The 24,063-nt window shown below is 34.9% G+C and overlaps 1 protein-coding gene across 1 annotated transcript; it reads right to left on the bottom strand.

The window, feature by feature from the left end:
- Nucleotides 1-22,463: 22,463 nt before the first annotated feature.
- Nucleotides 22,464-22,925, bottom strand: LOC139841419 (secreted RxLR effector protein 78-like). The gene has a single exon (XM_071831637.1). The coding sequence runs from the start codon at nt 22,923-22,925 to the stop codon at nt 22,464-22,466; it is 462 nt and encodes a 153-aa protein (XP_071687738.1).
- Between the last annotated feature and the right edge of the window lie 1,138 nt (nt 22,926-24,063).

The following is a 24,063-nucleotide window of genomic DNA, read 5'->3' as shown; positions in this document are numbered from 1 at the left end:
CTATCAGAGATAATAGAGATTGGTATTCCATGTCTGGAGACGACTTCCTTCAAATACAGTCGTGCTAACTTCTCCATCTTGTCATCTTCTCTTATTGGCAGGAAGTGTGCTGATTTGGTGAGACGATCAACTATTACCCAAATAGTATCAAAACCACTTGCAGTCCTTGGCAATTTAGTGATGAAATCCATGGTAATGTTTTCCCATTTCCATTCCGGGATTTCGGGTTGTTGAAGTAGACCTGATGGTTTCTGATGCTCAGCTTTGACCTTAGAACACGTCAAACATTCTCCTACGTATTTAGCAACATCGGCTTTCATACCCGGCCACAAAAAATGTTTCTTGAGATCCTTGTACATCTTCCCCGTTCCAGGATGTATTGAGTATCTGGTTTTATGAGCTTCTCTAAGTACCATTTCTCTCATATCTCCAAATTTTGGTACCCAAATCCTTTCAGCCCTATACCGGGTTCCGTCTTCCCGAATATTAAGATGCTTCTCCGATTCTTTGGGTATTTCATCCTTTTAATTTCCCTCTTTTAAAACTCCTTGTTGCGCCTCCTTTATTTAAGTAGTAAGGTTATTGTGAATCATTATATTCATAGATTTTACTCGAATGGGTTCTCTGTCCTTCCTGCTCAAGGCGTCGGCTACCACATTTGCCTTCCCCGGGTGGTAACGAATCTCAAAGTCGTAATCATTCAACAATTCAATCCACCTACGCTGCCTCATATTCAATTGTTTCTGATTAAATATGTGTTGAAGACTTTTGTGGTCGGTATATATAATACTTTTGACCCCATATAAGTAGTGCCTCCAAGTCTTTAATGCAAAAACAACCGCGCCTAATTCCAAATCATGCGTCTTATAATTTTGTTCGTGAATCTTCAATTCTCTAGACGCATAAGCAGTCACCTTCGTTCGTTGCATTAATACACAACCGAGACCTTGCTTTGATGCGTCATAATAAATCACAAAATCATCATTCCCTTCAGGCAATGACAATATAGGTGCCGTAGTTAGTTTTTTCTTCAATAACTGAAATGCTTTCTCTTGTTCATCCTTCCATTCAAATTTCTTCCCTTTATGCGTTAATGCAGTCAAGGATTTTGCTATTCTGGAAAAGTCTTGGATGAACCTTCTGTAGTAACCAGCTAGTCCTAAAAACTGGCGTATGTGTTTCGGAGTTTTCGGGGTTTCCCACTTTTCAACAGTTTCTATCTTTGCCGGATCCACCTTAATACCTTCTTTGTTCACTATGTGACCGAGGAATTGAACTTCTTCCAACCAAAATGCACACTTTGAAAACTTAGCGTACAATGCTTCCTTCCTCAATACTTCTAACATGTTTCTCAAATGTTCACCGTGTTCTTGGTCATTCTTTGAGTAAATAAGTATGTCATCAATGAAAACAATGACAAACTTGTCAAGGTATGGTCCACATACTCGGTTCATAAGGTCCATGAACACAGCTGGTGCATTAGTTAAACCAAACGGCATGACCATAAACTCGTAATGACCGTAACGTGTTCTGAAAGCAGTCTTTGGAATATCATCTTCTTTCACCCGCATTTGATGATACCCGGAACGTAAGTCAATCTTTGAATAAACCGACGAGCCTTGTAGTTGATCAAATAAGTCGTCAATTCTCGGCAGTGGATAATGGTTTTTGATGGTAAGTTTGTTCAACTCTCTGTAGTCAATACACAACCTAAATGTACCATCCTTCTTCTTGACAAACAAAACAGGAGCTCCCCATGGTGATGTGCTTGGTCGAATGAAACCACGTTCTAATAGTTCTTGCAGTTGGCTTTGCAGTTCTTTCATCTCGCTGGGTGCGAGTCTATAAGGAGCACGAGCTATTGGTGCAACTCCTGGTACAAGATCTATTTCAAATTCAACGGATCGATGTGGGGGTAATCCCGGTAATTCTTTCGGAAATACATCGGGAAATTCTTTTGCCACGGGAACATCATTGATGCTCTTTTCTTCAGTTTGTACTTTCTCGACGTGTGCTAGAACAGCATAGCAACCTTTTCTTATTAGTTTTTGTGCCTTCAAATTACTAATAAGATGTAGCTTCGTGTTGCCCTTTTCTCCGTACACCATTAAGGGTTCTCCTTCTTCTCGTACAATGCGAATTGCATTTTTATAACATACAATCTCTGCTTTCACCTTCTTCAGCCAGTCCATGCCAACTATTACATCAAAACTCCCTAACTCTACTGGTATCAAATCGATCTTAAATATTTCGCTACCCAGTTTAATTTCTCGATTCCGGCATATATAATCTGCTGAAATTAATTTACCGTTTGCTAATTCTAGTAAAAATTTACTATCCAACGGCGTCAATGGACAACTTAATTTAGCACAAAAATCTCTACTCATATAGCTTCTATGCGCACCCGAATCAAATAAAATGTAAGAAGATTTATTGTCAATAAGAAACGTACCCGTAACAAGCTCCGGGTCTTCCTGTGCCTCTGCCGCATTAATATTGAAAACTCTTCCACGGCCTTGTCCATTCGTGTTCTCCTGGTTCGGGCAATTTCTAATAATGTGGCCCAGTTTTCCACATTTATAACAAACTACATTGGCATAACTTGCTCCGACACTACTTGCTCCGCCATTACTCGTTCCGACACTATTTGTTCCTTTCGTTCTGTTAACCCCTGGTCCGTAGACCTCACACTTCGTCGCGCTATGACCATTTCTTTTACACTTGTTGCAAAATTTGGTGTAGAACCCCGAGTGATACTTTTCACACCTTTGGCATAGCTGCTTCTGATTGTTGTTGTTGTTGCGGTTATTATTGTTGTTGGGATGATTGTTGTAGTTGCTGTTGTTGTTGTTGTTGTTGTTGTTGTTGTTGGGCCGTTTGTTGTAGTTGCGATTGATGTTGCGATTGTTGGGATAGTTGTTGCGATTATTGTTGTAATTGCTGTTGTTGTTGTATTGGTGATTCTTATCACCGTTTTCCTCTCACTTTCTTTTGACTTGCTTCACATTGGCCTCTTCAGCAGTCTGTTCTTTAATTCTTTCTTCAATCTGGTTCACTAGTTTGTGAGCCATTCTACATGCCTATTGTATGGAGGCGGGCTCGTGTGAACTTATATCTTCTTGGATTCTTTCCGGTAATCCTTTCACAAACGCGTCGATCTTCTCTTCCTCATCTTCGAACGCTCCCGGACACAATAGGCACAATTCTGTGAATCGTCTTTCGTACGTGGTAATATCAAATCCTTGGGTTCGTAACTCTCTAAATTCTGTCTTGAGCTTATTGACCTCTGTTCTGGGACGGTACTTATCGTTCATCAAGTGCTTGAATGCTGACCACGATAGTGCGTAAGCATCATCTTCTCCCACTTGCTCTAGATAGGTATTCCACCATGTTAACGCAGAACCTGTGAAGGTATGCGTAGAGTACTTCACTTTGTCCTCTTCAGTACACTTACTTATGGCAAACACCGATTCGACCTTCTCGGTCCACCGTTTCAATCCGATCGGTCCTTCGGTTCCATCAAATTCCAAAGGTTTGCAGGCAGTGAATTCTTTATAGGCGCATCCTACACGATTTCCTGTACTGCTAGATCCAAGGTTATTGTTGGTATGTAGCGCAGCCTGTACTGCGGCTATGTTTGAAGCAAGAAAGACACGAAATTCCTCTTCGCTCATATTCAAGGTGTGTCGAGTAGTCGGTGCCATTTCCTTCAAAATAGTCAAATGAAACGAGTTAATCATATAGAATATCAAGAGTAGTCAATAGTATTTCGTAGCCTAATATGAACTTATTTATAAAAGCTCTTTCTTCATATTAGCGTTTTATACTCTTTAATTCGGGTAGTACCTACCCGTTAAGTTCATAATTAGTAGCTAACATACCATTTCAACTACTACAATTCTATATGAAAAACTAATCACAAAAACAAAAACAAAAAAAACAAAAAAATATATCATATTCAAGCCTTTATACAATAACTTGCAAACTTACAATACCGCTATTTTACATATAGCATGAAATATAGCACGTAAAACTTTGATACAAAGTAGTTGTGAAGATAATTCTAGTTAATAAATAAGGCGTTCAGCAAAGGCAATAAAGACACGTAATTCATACGTCCATAAACAAGTCATGCATTCTGGTTTTACTAATACCACTTCCCATCCTTGGTTTTGTGGAACATAACCATTGTGACCGATAGTAAGACAATGTGTTGTAACGTCGTCAAAAGGATGAAGGTTACGTAATGACCAACAGTCTCGTAATAACCTAAAAACCTCATTTCTTACCCCAATTACCGACTCCGTCACTTGTGGGAATGTTTTGTTTAATAGTTGTAGCCCGATGTTCTTGTTCTCACTTTGGTGAGAAGCGAACATTACTAACCCGTAAGCATAACATGCTTCTTTATGTTGCATGTTAGCCGCTTTTTCTAAATCACGAAGTCCTATATTCGGATATATTGAGTCAAAATAATTTCTTAACCCGTTGCGTAAAATAGCATTTGGGTTCCCCGCAATATATGCGTCAAAGTAAATACATCGTAACTTATGAATTTCCCAATGTGATATCCCCCATCTTTTGAACGAAAGCCTTTTATAAACCAAGGCATTCTTGGAACGTTCTTCGAATGTCTTACAAACTGATCTCGCCTTAAATAGTTGTGCCGAGGAATTCTGACCGACTCTAGACAAGATTTCATCAATCATGTCTCCGGGTAGGTCTCTTAAAATATTGGGTTGTCTATCCATTTTGTGTTTTTATACTGTAAAATAGACAAGAGTTAGATTCATAAAAAAAATACTTATTAATACAAGCAATTTTTACATATATCATAAAGCATAAGCACACTATATTACATATATTACACCACACGAATACAACTATCTTATTCCGACTCGCTCGTTTCTTCTTCTTCTTTAGTTTTGGTTCGTTTTGCCAAGTTTCTAGGGATATATGATGTTCCCCTAATACGAGCAGTCGTTTTCCACATTGTTTTAGAAAAACCTGGTGGTTTAGAGGTTCCCGGGTTATTGTCACAACTTAAGAAATACGGGTGTTGACGATACATATAAAGTTCATCGGGTTTGGAATCAAATTTCTCTATTTTTATGCCCTTTCCCTTATTGTTCTCTTTTGCCTTATTAAATTGTGTTGGGGTAATTTCTATAACATCATCGGAATCCTTGTCGGGATCCGATTCATCGGAGAATTGGTAATCCTCCCAATACTTTGCTTCCTTGGCAGAAACACCATTGACCATAATTAACTTTGGTCGGTTGGTTGAGGATTTTCTTCTACTTAACCGTTTTATTATTCCCCCACTGGTTCTATTTCTTCTTCCGGTTCCGACTCTTCTTCCGATTCCTCTTCGGGAACTTGTGAATCAGTCCACGAATCATTCCAATTTACATTTGACTCTTCATTATTATTAGGTGAGTCAATGGGACTTGTTCTAGAGGTAGACATCTATCACATAATATCAAACGCGTTAAGAGATTAATATATCACATAATATTCACATGTTAAAAGTATATAGTTTCCAACAAAATTTGTTAAGCAATCATTTTTCAAGTAAACACGGTCGAAGTCTAGACTCACTAATGCATCCTAACAAACTCGATAAGACACACTAATGTAAAATTCTGGTTCTCTAAGACCAACGCTCGGATACCAACTGAAATGTCCCGTTCTTATTGATTAAAAACGTTCCATATTAATTGATTTCGTTGCGATGTTTTGACCTCTATATGAGACATTTTTCAAAGACTGCATTCATTTTAAAACAAACCATAACCTTTATTTCATCAATAAAGGTTTAAAAAGCTTTACGTAGATTATCAAATAATGATAATCTAAAATATCCTGTTTACACACGACTATTACATAATGGTTTACAATACAAATATGTTACAACGAAATAAGTTTCTTGAATGCAGTTTTTACACAATATCATACAAGCATGGACTCCAAATCTTGTCCTTAATTAAGTATGCGACAACGAAAGCTCTTAATAATCACCTGAGAATAAACATGCTTAAAACGTCAACAAAAAAATATTGGTGAGTTATAGGTTTAACCTATATATATCAAATCGTAACAATAGACCACAAGATTTCATATTTCAATATACATCCCATACATAGAGATAAAAATCATTCATATGGTGAACACCTGGTAACCGACATTAACAAGATGCATATATAAGAATATCCCCATCATTCCGGGACACCCTTCGGATATGATATAAATTTCAAAGTACTAAAGCATCCGGTACTTTGGATGGGATTTGTTAGGCCCAATAGATCTATCTTTAGGATTCGCGTCAATTAGGGTGTCTGTTCCCTAATTCTTAGATTACCGGACTTAATAAAAAGGGGCATATTCGATTTCGATAATTCAACCATAGAATGTAGTTTCACGTACTTGTGTCTATTTTTTAAATCATTTATAAAACCTGCATGTATTCTCATCCCAAAAATATTAGATTTTAAAAGTGGGACTATAACTCACTTTCACAGATTTTTACTTCGTCGGAAAGTAAGACTTGGCCACTGGTCGATTCATGAACCTATAACAAATATGTACATATATATCAAAGTAAGTTCAAAATATATTTACAACACTTTTAATACATTTTGATGTTTTAAGTTCATTAAGTCAGCTGTCCTCGTTAGTAACCTACAACTAGTTGTCCAACGTTAGATGTACAGAAAACAATTGATATATATTATCTTGAATCAATCCACAACCCAGTGTATACACGTCTCAGGCTAGATCACAACTCAAAGTATATATATTTTTGGAATCAACCTCAACCCTGTATAGCTAACTCCCACATTACTGCATATAGAGTGTCTATGGTTGTTCCAAATAATATATACACATGGGTCGATATGATATGTCAAAACATTTGCATACGTGTCTATGGTATCCCAAGATTACATAATATATTAGAATACATGTATAATACAATATAAGTTAGCTAGGATATGATTAATATAGATTTGTTACCAATTTTCACGTTGCTACAACAAGAAAAATTATCCAATCTTGTTTTACCCATAACTTCTTCATTTTAAATCCGTTTTGAGTGAATCAAATTGCTATGGTTTCATATTGAACTCTATTTTATGAATCTAAACAGAAAAAGTATAGGTTTATAGTCGGAAATATAAGTTACAAGTCGTTTTTGTAAAGGTAATCATTTCAGTCGAAAGAACGACGTCTAGATGACCATTTTAGAAAACATACTTCCACTTTGAGTTTAACCATGTTTTTTGGATATAGTTTCATGTTCATAAGGAAAATCATTTTCCCAGAAGAACAACATTTAAATCAAAGTTTATCATAGTTTTTAATTAACTAACCCAAAACAGCCCGCGGTGTTACTACTGTATGTCCGGTTTTACAGTGTTCTTCGTGTTTCCAGGTTTTAAATCATTAAGTTAGCATATCATATAGATATAGAACATGTGTTTAGTTGATTTTAAAAGTCAAGTTAGTTTAGAATTAACTAAATTATGTTCTAGTGATTACAAGTTTAAACCTTCGAATAAGATAGCTTTATATGTATGAATCGAATGATGTTATGAACATCATTACTACCTCAAATTTTCTGGATAAAGCTACTGGAAATGAGAAAAATAGATCTAGCTTCAAAGGATCCTTGGATGGCTTGAAAGTTCTTGAAGCAGAATCATGACACGAAAACAGTTCAAGTAAGATTTTCACTCGAAATAAGATTGTTATAGTTATAGAAATTGAATCAAAGTTTGAATATGAGTATTACCTTGTATTAGAAAGATATCTTACTGTAAATAAGAAAGATTTCTTGAGGTTGGATGATCACTTCACAAGATTGGAAGTAAGCTAGCAAACTTGGAAGTATTCTTGATTTTTATGAAACTAAACTTATGGAATTTATGAAGAACACTTAGAACTTGAAGATAGAACTTGAGAGAGATCACTTAGATGAACAAAATTGAATAATGAAAGTGTTTGTAGGTGTTTTTGGCCGTCGGTATATGGATTAGATATAAAGGATGTGTAATTTTGTTTTCATGTAAATAAGTCATGAATGATTACTCATTTTTTTGTAATTTTATAAGATATTTCATGCTAGTTGCCAAATGATGGTTCCCACATGTGTTAGGTGACTCACATGGGCTGCTAAGAGCTGATCATTGGAGTGTATATACCAATAGTACATACATCTAAAAGCTGTGTATTGTACGAGTACGAATACATGTGCATACGAGTAGAATTGTTGATGAAACTGAACGAGGATGTAATTGTAAGCATTTTTGTTAAGTAGAAGTATTTTGATAAGTGTCTTGAAGTCTTTCAAAAGTGTATGAATACATATTAAAACACTACATGTATATACATATTAACTGAGTCGTTAAGTCATCATTAGTCGTTACATGTAAATGTTGATTTGAAACCTTTAAGTTAACGATCTTGTTAAATGTTGTTAACCCAATATTTAGTATATCTAATGAGATGTTAAATTATTATATTATCATGATATTATGATATATTAATATATCTTAATATGATATATATACATTTAAATTTCGTTACAACGATAATCGTTACATATATGTCTCGTTTCGAAATCATTAAGTTAGTAGTCTTGTTTTTACATATGTAGTTCATTGTTAACACCCTTAATGATATATTTAAATATTATTTTATCATGTTAAATAAAGTGTATCAATATCTTAATATGATACATATGTATTTAGTAGACGTTATCATAACGATAATCGTTATATATATCATTTCGAGTTTCTTAACTTAGTAATCTCATTTCTTATGTATATCACACATTGTTAATATACTTAGTGAGATACTTACTCATCATAATCTCATGTCAATCATATATATATATATGTCTATATATACCACAACATGTAGTTTTTACAAATTTGTAACGTTCGTGAATCGCCGGTCAACTTGGGTGATCAATTGTCTATATGAAACTTATTTCATTTAATCAAGTCTTAACAAGTTTGATTGCTTAACATGTTGGAAACACTTAATCATGTAAATAACAATTTCATTTAATATATATATAAATATATAAACATGGAAAAGTTCGGGTCACTACAACAAAAGCCTCCAACACATCTTCGATCAAAAGCAACTAAACATGAGACAACGACGGTGGATTGAAACTTTAAACGATTATGATTGTGAGCTTCATTACCATCCCGGGAAGGCAAACGTAGTAGCCGACGCCCTAAGTCGAAAGGAAAGGGCGGTGTCTTTTCGTGTCCGAGCTTTAAACATCACCATTCACACCAACCTCAATAGTCAAATTCGTGTAGCCCAAGAAGAGGCTCTCAAGGATGAAAACATCTCTCTCGAACACTTGAACGTCCTCACCTCTCGATTCGAAGTTAAAGAAATCGGACTCTGATATTTCACCGGAAGAATTTGGGTACCTAGTTATGGGGACTTGCGGAGCCTTATTTTAGATGAAGCCCATAAGTCAAGGTATTCGATTCACCCCGGTGCCAATAAGATGCATCACGATCTCAAGGAACAATATTGGTGGTCAAACATTAAAAGGGACGTTGCTACTTATGTTGGAAAGTGCCTAACTTGCTCCAAATTCAAAGCCGAACATCAAAGACCGTCCGGACTACTTCAACAACCCGAAATCCCGCAATGAAAGTGGGAAAGGATAACGATGGATTTTATCACCAAACTACCCAAGACGGTTGGCGGTTATGATACTATTTGGGTTATTGTTGACCGTCTCACCAAATCTGCGCACTTCCTAGCCATGAAGAAAATCGACAACATGGAGAAACTCGCACAATTTTACATTAAAGAAATCGTAGCCCGACACGGTGTACCCTTATCGATTATCTCCGACCAAGATGGCCGTTTTGTTTCTAGATTTTGGCGTACTTTACAAGAAGCATTGGGAACGCGTTTAGCCATGAGCACCGCATATCATCCACAAACCGACGGACAAAGCGAACGCACAATTCAAACTTTGAAAGACATGTTACGAGCTTGCGTTATCGACTTTGGAAAAGCTTGGGATAAGCACTTGCCTCTCTCCGAATTCTCTTACAACAACAGTTATCACGCGAGTATTAACACCGCACCATTCGAAGCTTTATATGGCCGAAAATGTCATTCACCTCTTTGTTGGGCCGAAGTAGGCGACACACAAATCACCAGACCCGAACTCATTTATGAAACAACCGAGAAGATCGTTTAAATCCGAGATAGGCTTTGGACGGCCCGGAGCCGTCAAAAGAGCTATACCGACAAACGACGCAACGACCTCGAATTTCAAGTCGGTGATCATGTAATGTTAAAAGTCGCACCTTGGAAAGGTGTAATCCGTTTCGGGAAACGTGGTAAGCTAAATCCGCGGTATATTGGTCCTTTCGAAATCTTGGAGCGTGTCGGAACCGTTGCTTATCGTTTAGATCTTCCACCTCAATTGAGCTCCGTTCATCCTACTTTCCATGTATCTAACTTGAAAAAGTGCCTTGCCGAACCCGATATCGTCATTCCTCTCGAGGAGCTTACTATTGATGACAAACTTCATTTTGTGGAGGAACCGCTTGAAATTGTGGACACCGCCGTCAAAACGTTAAAACAAAGCCGAATCCCAATTGTCAAGGTCCGTTGGAGAGCCAAAAGGGGACCCGAGTTTACTTGGGAAAGACAAGATCAAATGCAAAGGAAGTATCCTCATCTATTAGCGAATTCAGAAACGCAAAATCCTGAGGAAGAAACAACGACTACTACGCCTACTTAAATTTCGGGACGAAATTTCTTTTAAGGAGTAGGTAATGTAACATCCCGCCTTTTTCCGTTTACTTTCCGTTTAACTATTTTAAAGTCCGTTATATGTTTATAACACCGTTCATTGATACGCGTTTTAAATTATCTCGTTTAGGTAATTCACGCACCTGAATGAAACTAGAGGGACTAAACTTGCCAAGAGGCCAAAGATTTGACTAGGTCAACTAGTCAAACCTTCAACCTCCTCCACTCATTTCATCATCTCCATCTTTACTACTTCCTTCTTTTTCTCTCAACACCCCAAACAAAGAATCACCATCTATTTCAAATCGAGCGAGCAACAATCCAAACAAATTATATATTCGGAATCCTTGCAACTTCCTCTTCGATTCCATACCGATTTCATTACATTTGGGTAACTTTCTAAAATCACTAGATTTTGTGTTCTTGATGTTTTTAACTTATAAAGTTGTTAATTAGTGTCTATGGCTCAAGTCTAACATAAATATATGATTTATATGCTCGATCTCGTTGTTTTAGTGTAACTAGTATGAACATGAAAAGTGTGTGTTTGATTTTGAGTTTTGGATGATTTAATGTTGTTGTTATGATAAAGTGCAAGTATTAAATGTGTTCCTTGTATCACTAGCTCCAATTTGATGTGTAGTTTGCTTTAGAAAACTTCATAAACTTGATTATTGATTTTGGTGGATTTGGGTTAGAGTTTGATGAACTTGAAATGAACCTTTGATGCTTTGAATAACATGAGATGTTATTAGTAAGTGTTTAGTTGTATTGTATGTTTAATTATCTTCGAAACGGCATATCATTCGTGTAAATTGGTTGCCCGAATCATTGAATTGCATTTATGAACTTGAATGCATTAAATGATGAGCATTGAATGTGATTTGGGTAGTTGCAAGTATTGATTTGTTTGTTGAAATGTGTTTAGTTGTTTTCCTCGTCAAAATACCTTCCCGATCATATAAGATACATGTTTTGATTGTTTGCGGGTCATAAATTGGGATTGTTTGAGTTTTGGTTCGTGCATTTCTTTGTTGCAGCAAATCAGGGTCTGGATACAGATTTGGGCGCCGTCCAGATTATTGGACGCCGTCCAGGCCTTCAATGCTGGACACCGTCCAGCAAATCTGGACGCCGTCCAGATACACTACCAGATTCTGTTTAGTTTGGTCATTTTTACGAAAAATGTTTGCCATGCTATGGACCTCCGATTCACATGTAACTTGTTCTAACATGCTCATATATGATTAAAAACGTCAGAAAAATAGTTCGGGACCTGACCCGAACGTGTTGACTTTTTCGTTGACTTTGACCCGACCAAAATTGACTTTTAATCAAACTTAACCAAATGTTTGTGCAATCATTCTGTGACGACCCGGAAATTTCCGACCAAATTTAAACTTTAATCTTTATATTATTTTGACACGATAAGCAAAGTTTGTTAAGTTAAATCTCAAGAATTTTAAACTGTGTTCATACATTCATTATAACCTCGACCAAATTCCGACGATTCACGAACCGTTATATATAAATAGATATGTATATGTATATATATATTATAACTTGAGAATATTAATAAAGTATTAAACGTATAATACTTTACACGAACGTATTTGTTTCAATATAATTTTCGACGAAATTAAAAAAAATATATTAAATGATTGAATTATCAGAAACATTGAATTATGATTACAAGTCTCTGTTGAGAGGTCCACTATGATTTGAGAAAATCTATTCCTGTTAACGATATTCAGAATAATTTGTAAAGCTATTTATAAATAATAAAAAAGTGTCATTTACGAAAGTTAGACAAAAGTTAGTGGAGAATTGGTTTCCATAATATTCTATTAATCTATTTTCAAACGTACAAAGACGTTTTCAGTTTAAAAAGAACTTTATTATTAAAACGTATACAACTTTTATAAATATCTAGAATCACTTTTGACAACTCATTACTTAACCAGTATAATAAATATAACGATATTTACATTTATTTCATTAAATATATATATATAACGATTTAAATTAATATTATATATATTTATACGCGTATTATACATACATAGTTTTTATACTTTTACTATACTTTAACTTTACCTTTACTTTACTTTTACTTTACTTTAACTTTAATAATTCATACTTTAATAATTCACTTTAATAATTCATACTTTAATAATTCACTTTAATAATTCATACTTTAATAATTCACTTTAATAATTCATACTTTAATAATTCACTTTAATAATTCAAAAATCTATTATAAATAGAATTCAATAGGTTTCATTATTTCATAGAAACTTGAAAATATATTTCTTTAAACTCTCTCAATCGATATATATATATATATATATATATATATATATATATATATATATATATATATATATATATATATATATATATATATATATATATATATATATATATTTGCTCTGTATTATTTCAAGATATTATTAGTATACATAAAATATTACGACGGAGTGCTGTCTGAGTGATTTCAAAATAGTTTTTTGAATGAGTCGAAGCTAAGGAAATTATGGGTTATAGCTATGGAGGTGATGGGTATGGTTCATGGGTATGCTCGTGAGGTCAATCTAGTGTTTATCATCTCCGTTGCGTCTACGTACTTTCCTGCAATATTGAATCTCAATATTGATACGTTCGTGAATCCGAGGCCAACCTTGCACTTGTTAAATGACGTTATATGTATTTTTACTACGAAATACAGTATTGTGAGTTTCATTACTCCCTTTTTATATATATTTTTGGGCCGAGAATACATGCGCTGTTTTATAAATGTTTTACGAAATAGGCACAAGTACTAAAACTAATTCTACGTGGGTTTAAACCAGAAATATACCCTTAGCTTGGTAACATTAAACTACTTGTCTATGTACGGTAGGCGCGAATCCTAAAGATAGATCTATTGGGCCTGACAAACCCCATCCTGACTATGAGATGCTTTAGTACTTCGAGGTTATTTTAAACACACCTGATCTGGTGTACTTCAGAGGATAAAACATGAACGTTAAGGTTTTTTACCGGGTGCCTACAACTTATAGAATACTTTTATACACTTGCGAGTGTACATATATTTATAAACGGAAATCTTGTGGTCTATTAATATATTGAAATGATTGTTATGATAAACCTATGAACTCACCAACCTTTTGGTTGACACTTTAAGGCATGTTTATTCTCAGGTATTAAAGAAATCTTCCGCTGTGCATTAGCTCATTTTAAGGATATTACTTGGAGTCATTCATGGCATATTTTGAAAGACGTTGCATTCGAGTCATTGAGTTCATCAAGATTATTATCATGTCAATTATAGTTGAATGTATTATGAAATGGTGTGCATGCCGTCAACCTTCGTTGTAAAGAAAGTTTGTCTTTTAAAAACGATTGCAATGTTTGTAAAATGTATCATATAGAGGTCAAATACCTAGCGATGTAATCAACTATTGTGAATCGTTTATAATGTATATGAACGGGTCCTTTCAGTTGGTATCAGAGCGGTGGTCTTAGCGAACCAGGTCTGCATTAGTGTGTCTAACTGATAGTCGTTAGGATGCATTAGTGAGTCTGGATTTCGACCGTGTCTGCATGTCAAAAGTTTTGCTCATCATTTTTGTCGGAAATTACCTGCTTATCATTCTTAGTCTAGACACATCTTATTGCATTGATTGCATGAATAGTGTATAGAAAAAATTCATATCTTAGCGTATCTGCTAATTCATATCTTAGCGTATCTGTTACTGTAAACTTTGCCTGACATATTCTGTAAATTCCTCCGTAATCTACGAAACCTTTTGCTCTATATAATTAGAATACCACCCGATAGCCGGAAAATCATTTCATATCGAAAAATTCTTTATTCAATCGTACGAAATGGAATTCGTCATTAGTTCAAGTCCCTCGGATTCCGAAATGGAATCCCACTCAAGTTCCGAAAGTAGTGTGACCGGAATGGATCAACCAATTAGTCATCATCTATTCTGGATGAATTGGGGATGGGTTCGTAGCCTCCTTAATCATTGGAGACAAGAAGAAGGTGATCCCTTCCATCCACCACATTGCCCTCTTGGCAAAGAACCTGAAGCACTTACCGGCGAACCTATCCGAAACACCATTTTCTCTCTTATTTCTAGAGTATCTCGTCACGATTACATACTACACCAAATTCTAGATTTTATTTATCCGCTCGTCCGAACCAACAATCACCCCGGTGTAATAGAAGAAGTCAACGAGCTTCGCGCTCGGGTAGTGGCTTTGGAGAATATGGTGCAAAGGTTACAAACACCAGCAGCATAAACAGTACCACCATCAGCAACACCAACAGTACCATCACCACCACCAACAACAACATCCACATCCCACACCGCAACATCACAATCTGTATCTCAAACATCAACGTCATACGCCCTGTAAATATCCAGGAATATCAACAACAACAAACGATGAAGTATTAATTCATAAACTTCATTGAAGGGATATCTCTGCGGCAGTTATGTAATCTCCAAAATCTTAGAGATTATTTAATTCTGACCGTAAATCGGATGAGTGAACGGAGATGGTAGAGTAGAAACTTTGATCAAAAATGGTGTACGATTTACAAGCTAGAATTGTTTTACCAACAGCATCAACAGGATCGTAGCATCATCAACACAGTCAGTGCCGTCAGTATCGTCAGAATCAACAGCACCTGTAACATCACAAACTCTGTCAGTTCAAGAATCATTGTGGACATCATTACGAATCAACAACAAATATATTGTATCAACGAGTTATGAAGTATTAACTCATTTCCAATCGAAAGATTTATATGTATATTTTTATATGTATAAATTTTTAAACCATAATAAATCTTCCCGTACTAAGCTATTATGTGTGAATCTTAACTACTCAGTTAATTCATATTACAAATATGCAATAATGTACGTCCTTCGTCCGCAACTTAACCATCGTTAATTACAATCTCTGTCTCAATTCAATAAAAATCCAATTCATAATAAATCAAGTGTATTATTCGAATATATATTTGATTTTACACTTTCATCATCGATGTACTCGAAACTTTTCAAATAACATCATTCGTACCTTGCGAAGTTCACAAGAATTTCACGAAAACCAACAAATAACAAAGTAATGATTCATAATTTCAATATTATTGAAGAAATACTTATGCAATTTATAAAGTTTTAGGGATTACTCAATTCTAGTTCCAATCATAAAACAAATGAGATTAATTTAATATTAACTCATTAAATCTATATTACATCTAAAGAAAATATACACATATATTTTCATAAAGAATGTAATAAACTTCTTTTGTACAAAATATTAATTGTGAAATTTTTTTTAACGGGTAGGTAATACCCGAGAGATATATAAATTCACAATTAATATATTACATTTTTCGAAACTGATTCAGCAATCATCAACTATACTCCCTACTTTCACAACAATATCCATTCTTTCATATAAATCAAAAAAATCATACTCATTCAAATTCAATTACATATTCTGATTTTGAAATCGCATAATTCAATTCGAAATATAACCAGTATCATCTCTCTTAGATTCCTATATCTTTCAAAGCTATACTTTGACTTCAAAACTGTGTTAGAACATCATATGTATTAACGATTACAATATGTGCTCAAACCCTTCGAAATTCCTGAAGACACTTCAACTAAGGAACAATCGAGATGATGATCCAACCACATGTTACCCACAGTTATACACCTGAAAAACTCTCAAAACCCAAGTCATAGTTCGACACGTATCCGTGTTAGACCCTTTGGCATTTACTAGCTAAAATAACTTTTCAATTCCGTTTCAAAATAGACAGTTTTGTCACAGCTCCAGCAAGTCAACTTCGACTTCTCAATCAAAAGTCTTATTATAACCTCGATAGATACGTTGCCCTTTCGCCAACGTTACCGGGGAATCGTTTATATTCACCACATTAGCAATAAACTTACCAACAACTTCACTGATCTTTGACTTTCCAAAAAAAAAAAATCATTATAATTATCGAAACCCTATCATATACTCATTCGTACCTTATAACAAGAATTGCCATACCAATGATTGAGAATCAGCAATCAGTATTTTGAAACCTCGCAGCATGTCTACATCAACAATTACATATACACACAACGTCTACCTCCAAGACTTACATTCTTTGAATGAGAAATTTCTGAAAAACACCCTAAACTGCGAACCAGTTCTCGAAATTTTGAAAAATGCCGATGAAGCAGCAAAAACTGTAAACGACCTTAACAGTAAAAAGTTGGATGATAAAGGATAGTATATTGGCAAAGCTCAGTAAAAGAGAAGCTTTGGAACTGGAAAACGGATTGAGCAAAAGTATGAAGGAGGCTGTGGACAAATCACAAAGGCTGAACCTACCTTCAAAGAATCCAAATGATTCAGTACTTGCTGAAGTCATTAACGAATACCTTGCTCCTGACTCTAAACCCCTGCGGACAATATCCTTCATCATCCTCTGATATTAGACATTCTAAGATATCATCGTATCTTTCATTATAAATATCATCCATACTTCTGAAGATATTTTTATAATTATTCTTATCTGAAATCATTTACCTCTTCGCGCTATCTGTATTATATCATAAAAGAAACTATTTTAGTTTCTAAATTCTGAAACAATCGAGTTTAAAATAGGAATATTCTTGAAGAAGTGTTGAGAGCTGAAGCATGAGTTAGTATAATATAATGACACTTGATCAACGTGATTATATTACAGTAATTCATGCTGAGTTTCTAAATGGAACATGATGATTCACAGATCATAACGTCATCATGTGCTATGTTACACGACTCTTGTATTCTCTTTGATCTCTAAATATCAAGAAAATATTTCTTGATAATTCGGCTTTTTCCGAGGTATTCTGGTAATTTGACAAGTCAAGATCGTGCCATTACGATTTCCTTCCTAGAACATTAACAATGTTCATTCCGAAATTTATATCTGCGAATTCTGGACCATTACAAGCGGTGCTTAATCGCAAGAAGAAGAAACGAAAGGACAAAGCTCCAAACTAGAAATGGGAGTATAAATCATAGCAAATAGAAGAGAGCATTAACTGTGGATGACAATGATTATAGAAGAAGCAAGGACTTTGAAATATAAGGGAAGATATAAAACCCAACAACAACCCAGAAATCACAAACCGTATATATCAATGCATATAGCAATATAAAGACACGGGAGAACTAAAAACACTATAAAACCAAGAGTATAGTAGAAGTAAATAGATTCTTCCGGAGGCAGATGAAAAAGAAGAGCGACAGATATGAAAGTGAGGAGTATATCAAGAATCAGCACTGGATGAAGCATATTGACAAATACTTTAAAATATGAGTTGAGAAGGTGTGAGTTGTAAGAAAACAAATGAGGTGAATTTATAGTGAAATATCCGACAGAGAAATTAAAATGGATTATCGCATTAATTCGAAGAGGATCATAATTTCCTTAATCACCGAATAATCAAATCCAATATAGATTACAAAGATTTTCTTTTCGGAGATCAATCCTGATGACGTCAAAAGATACTACGAATCACTATTATCTTATTTCATTCATTTACGATAACTTCACTCACACGTTTCGAGTAATTGAATTATTTTATCCATTCTTCTTGAACATGATAAAACTCTATAATCGTTATAATAACATTCTCATTGTTAGTCATGACGACCTCTATCAAATTTCGGGGACGAAATTTCTTTAACGGGTAGGTACTGTGACGACCCGAAAATTTCCGACCAAATTTAAACTTTAATCTTTATATTATTTCGACACGATAAGCAAAGTTTGTTAAGTTAAATCTCAAGAATTTTAAACTGTGTTCATACATTCATTATAACCTCGACCAAATTTCGACGATTCACGAACCGTTATATATAAATAGATATGTATATGTATATATATATTATAACTTGAGAATATTAATAAAGTATTAAACGTATAATACTTTACACGAACGTATTTGTTTCAATATGATTTTTGACGAAATTAAAAAAAAATATTAAATGATTGAATTATCAGAAACATTGAATTACGATTACAAGTCTCTGTTGAGAGGTCCACTATGATTTGAGAAAATCTATTCCTCTTAACGATATTCAGAATAATTTGTAAAGCTATTTATAAATAAAAACAAAAAGTGTCATTTACGAAAGTTAGACAAAAGTTAGTGGAGAATTGGTTTCCATAATATTCTATTAATCTATTTTCAAACGTACAAAGACGTTTTCAGTTTAAAAAGAACTTTATTATTAAAACGTATATAACTTTTATAAATATCTCGAATCACTTTTGACAACTCATTACTTAACCAGTATAATAAATATAACGATATTTACATTTTATTTCATTAAATATATATATATATATATATATATATATATATATATATATATATATAACGATTTAAATTAATATTGTATATATTTATACGCGTATTATACATACATAGTTTTTATACTTTTACTATACTTTAACTTTACCTTACTTTACTTTTACTTTACTTTAACTTTAATAATTCATACTTTAATAATTCACTTTAATAATTCATACTTTAATAATTCACTTTAATAATTCATACTTTAATAATTCACTTTAATAATTCAAAAATCTATTATAAATAGAATTCAATAGGTTTCATTATTTCATAGAAACTTGAAAATATATTTCTCTAAACTCTCTCAATTGATTTATATATATATTTGCTCTGTATTATTTCAAGATATTATTAGTATACATAAAATATTATGACGGAGTGCTGTCCGAGTGATTTCAAAATACTTTTTTTGAATGAGTCGATGCTAAGGAAATTATGGGTTATAGCTATGGAGGTGATGGGTATGGTTCATGGGTATGCTCGTGAGGTCAATCTAGTGTTTATCATCTCCGTTGCGTCTACGTACTTTCCTGCAATATTGAATCTCAATATTGATACGTTCGTGAATCCGAGGCCAACCTTGCACTTGTTAAATGACGTTATATGTATTTTTACTACGAAATACAGTATTGTTAGTTTCATTACTCCCTTTTTATATATATTTTTGGGCTGAGAATACATGCGCTGTTTTATAAATGTTTTACGAAATAGGCACAAATACTAAAACTAATTCTACGTGGGTTTAAACCAGAAATATATCCTTAGCTTGGTAACATTAAACTACTTGTCTATGTACGGTAGGCGCGAATCCTAAAGATAGATCTATTGGGCCTGACAAACCCCATCCTGACTATGGGATGCTTTAGTACTTCGAGGTTATTTTAAACACACCTGATCTGGTGTACTTCAGAGGGTAAAACATGAACGTTAAGGCTTGTTACCGGGTGCCTACAACTTATAGAATACTTTTATACACTTGCGAGTGTACATATATTTATAAACGGAAATCTTGTGGTCTATTAATATATTAAAATGATTGTTATGATAAACCTATGAACTCACCAACCTTTTGGTTGACACTTTAAAGCATGTTTATTCTCAGGTATTAAAGAAATCTTCCGCTGTGCATTAGCTCATTTTAAGGATATTACTTGGAGTCATTCATGGCATATTTTGAAAGACGTTGCATTCGAGTCATTGAGTTCATCAAGATTATTATTATGTCAATTATAGTTGGATGTATTATGAAATGGTGTGCATGCCGTCAACCTTCGTTGTAAAGAAAGTTTGTCTTTTAAAAACGAATGCAATGTTTGTAAAATGTATCATATAGAGGTCAAATACCTCGCGATGTAATCAACTATTGTGAATCGTTTATAATGTATATGAACGGGTCCTTTCACATTCTAACATGCTTTTATACTTGTATCTTGCATGAAACGTGACAACTTGACTCACATGCTATTGAAATCGAGTCGTAACGAGCTATAGGACTAACTGAACACTTTGACCGACCGTGTTTACCGATATTGATACAAACCTATTTGTTTAGGTCAAGACTAACATTCATTCTTGCACACGTTTACTTGTTGAAGTACTTTTACATACGTACAATCAAGGTGAGATCATAGTCCCACTTTTACTCTTTTGAACTTACATTGGGATGAGAAAACATAAACGTTACTTTTTAACTAAGTGAACACAAGTACAGGAAAACAAACATTCTACATACGAGTTTAGAACAAAATCCTCAATTCGATTATCATTAGTTACACTTGCCGGGTGTAAGCGAGAACTTATGTGGTATGGATCCTTATGGGTTTGACAAACCCTCATTCAGACGGTTCGCTACCATTTACGAACGGAATATATTTTCGAGAAACAGTGTATGTTCTAACACTATTGTGATGGGGTTCTATGGAAGGAATGTTAAGCATTGATAATTGGGTGCTCGTGAATATTAACTTTTGGAATGTATTACTATTATACCAATGTTACAAATCTTGTGGTTCACTTGTACTTACTTACTTAAACCTATGATTTCACCAACGTTTTCGTTGACAGATTTTTATGTTTTTCTCAGGTCCTTGAACGTTTTGTGATACATGCTTCCGCTCATTACTTTTGATACTTGCTTGGATGTCGAGTATACATGCATACGTGGAGCGTCTTTTGGCTACTTTTAAATTGTGTCGCATATGTTTCAATTGTACTTTAAACTTTGTTATGTAACTAGTTGTCGAACTACTTTGTAAACCTTGAAATATCTTTACTTTTGAAATGAATGCGACATACTTTTAGTCAAACGTTGTTTTAAAGACTTATGATCACGTAACGGGACCTAAGTAGACGGCGCAGACAATGACGATTTTGTCGGGTCGCTACAGTCCAGCCCATTTTTCCCCATCCCATGCGATCTGTCTCGAACCTTGACATCCGCAACAGCTTCAACTCGAAATAGCCTTTTGTACCTGTTTTTTAATGACACACCACCAAGCCAAACATCATTCCAAAAGGAGGTAGAAGCTCCGTCACCAATATGCTTGATAATGGAGCTTCTAAATCCAACCCCGAGCGAGTCGATGTGGTTCCCCGTTTTCACAATATTAGACCACACCGAATTATATGAAAAAGTTGAATTGAGAATATCCACATTAAGACCTCCCGCATGCCCGTAAATACTAGAGATAACCTTGACCCACAAAGAGTTGGTTTCGGTTTTAAACCTCTGCCACCATTTTCCGATCAAAGCCAAATTTTTACTTTTCAAAGAACCGAGGTTTAACCCTCCTTTCTCGAAAGGAAGAAGGGTTTCATCCCATTTTACCCATGAAATTTTATGTTTAGTACCCGTCCCTCCGAAAAAAAAAGAACGTCTTACACACTCAAGTTTTTTTATCACACAAGGCGGAGCACGAAGTGTGAGAAATAATACAGTGAAAGACTATTCAACACCGATTTCACAAGCGTCAAACGTCCACCAAAAGACATCGATCGTGCCTTCCAATCCTAGAGGCGTTTCGAGAACTTATCTATCACCGGATTCCAACTCACCAATTTGTTCATTCTACCACCGACCGAAAGACCAAGATAAATAAAGGGTAATGAACCCACTTTGCAACAAAATGTTTGTGCCATGTTCTCCACCTCCCATTTGTAAACACATATGCTGAAGAGATTGCTTTTATTATAGTTCACCTTGAGGCCCAATGTTAACTCAAAGCTTTATAAGAGTTTCATGAGGTTTCGTATGTTATCAATACTCCATTCCCCGAAGAAGATTGTGTCATCCGCATATTGGATATGAGAGATTGGTATTTTATCCCGACCAATTTCAACGCCTTTAAAACTATTACTAGCAACGACACTTTTTGTCAACACATTTAGTCCTTCAGCTGCCAAAATAAAAAGAAAAGGTGACAATGGGTCACCTTTCCTAACCCCACGTTTGAATTTAAATTCGTTAGTTGGTGACCCATTAACAAGAGCCGAAATAGAAGCCGAGTGTAGGCAAGAAAGAATCCACTTCCTCCATTTCACACCAAATCCCATGATTTCCATAATCTCCATGAGAAAGTCCCAATTTAGGCTATCAAACGCCTTCTCAAAATCCACCATGAAAATCAAGCTTTTAACCCTTTTATGTTTCAAATAGTCCACCGTTTTCATTCGCGATGAGAGCACCATCAAGGATATTACGCCCTTTGATGAATGGGCTTTGTTCGTATCCCACAAGATTTGGTATTACCCGACGAATCCTATTGGAAAGTAGCTTTGAGATCAATTTATAGTAACTCCCAATTAGGCTAATTGGTCTATAATCCCCTAAGCATAAAGGATCCGATTTCTTAGGGACAAGCGTGATAAACGAAGCATTGCACCCCTTCGAGATTTAACCCGAACTCCAATATTCCTCGATAGCTTTCATTAGATCATCCTTAATAACATACCAATTTTTTTTATAAAACCTCATGTTAAACAGAAGCAGAAACAGGCCCATATGCATCCAGATCAGGTCCATTTTGCTGGGGTACCGTGGGCCCAGAATTACCCACCGTGAGCCCAACAACTGTTGGATTTGTAGCAGGCCTACCGAAGGAATCTGAATTAGCAGCCCAGTTGCAACAGAGTTGGGGTCTTCGAGTCACAGTAGTGTTAAACAAGTTCATGTAGTATTCAAAAACCGACTCTTTGATCATCTTTGGATCCTCGGATCAAACATCCATCAATATTTAATCCACGCATATTACCCTTATTATACTTTCTTTTAGAGATTTATGAAAATATTTGGAATTTTTGTCACCCTCTAAAATCCACCGAACCCGTGCTTTTTGTCTCAACATGTTCGTCTTGCATTTTTCTTTTGACATCCAATTTTTCCGAGCCTCAAGCCGACACAACCGTACCTCATCCGTTAATACTTTCCGCTTTGATTTCCCAATTCATTGCAATATTTTTTAACGATTTAATTTCCGCATCAAGTTCCCCGAACTTCTTTTTACTCCAAACCTTTAGTTCACTTTTGACATTTTTAAGTTTGTCACGAAAACAACAATCATGTTTCACCCCATGAATAGACTTATCCCACCCGGTTTGAATCACCCGATCAATACCCTCATTAAGTAACCATTCATCGAAAATCTTGAAAGGCTTCGGACCAAAGTCAATTAATTTATCCCTAAGGAGAAGAGGACAATGGTCCGATTCTTTTCTAACCAAGGGCATGACGGAGAGGTCGTGCCACTTGCTAAGTAAAGAATCTGAAACAAGAAAACGATCCAATTTACTAAATTTTGTCCCGTCATCGCTTACCCGAGTAAACTTC

This window comes from Rutidosis leptorrhynchoides, chromosome 4 (assembly GCF_046630445.1).
Source record: "Rutidosis leptorrhynchoides isolate AG116_Rl617_1_P2 chromosome 4, CSIRO_AGI_Rlap_v1, whole genome shotgun sequence".
In the NCBI taxonomy this organism is placed as follows: Eukaryota; Viridiplantae; Streptophyta; class Magnoliopsida; order Asterales; family Asteraceae; genus Rutidosis; species Rutidosis leptorrhynchoides.
This window is presented reverse-complemented; position numbering and strand designations above follow the sequence as displayed.

Excerpts from the sequence above, each read along its gene's own strand:
- LOC139841419 (XM_071831637.1), bottom strand. The coding sequence starts at position 22,925 with ATGGTGCTCTCATCGCGAATGAAAACGGTGGACTATTTGAAACATAAA.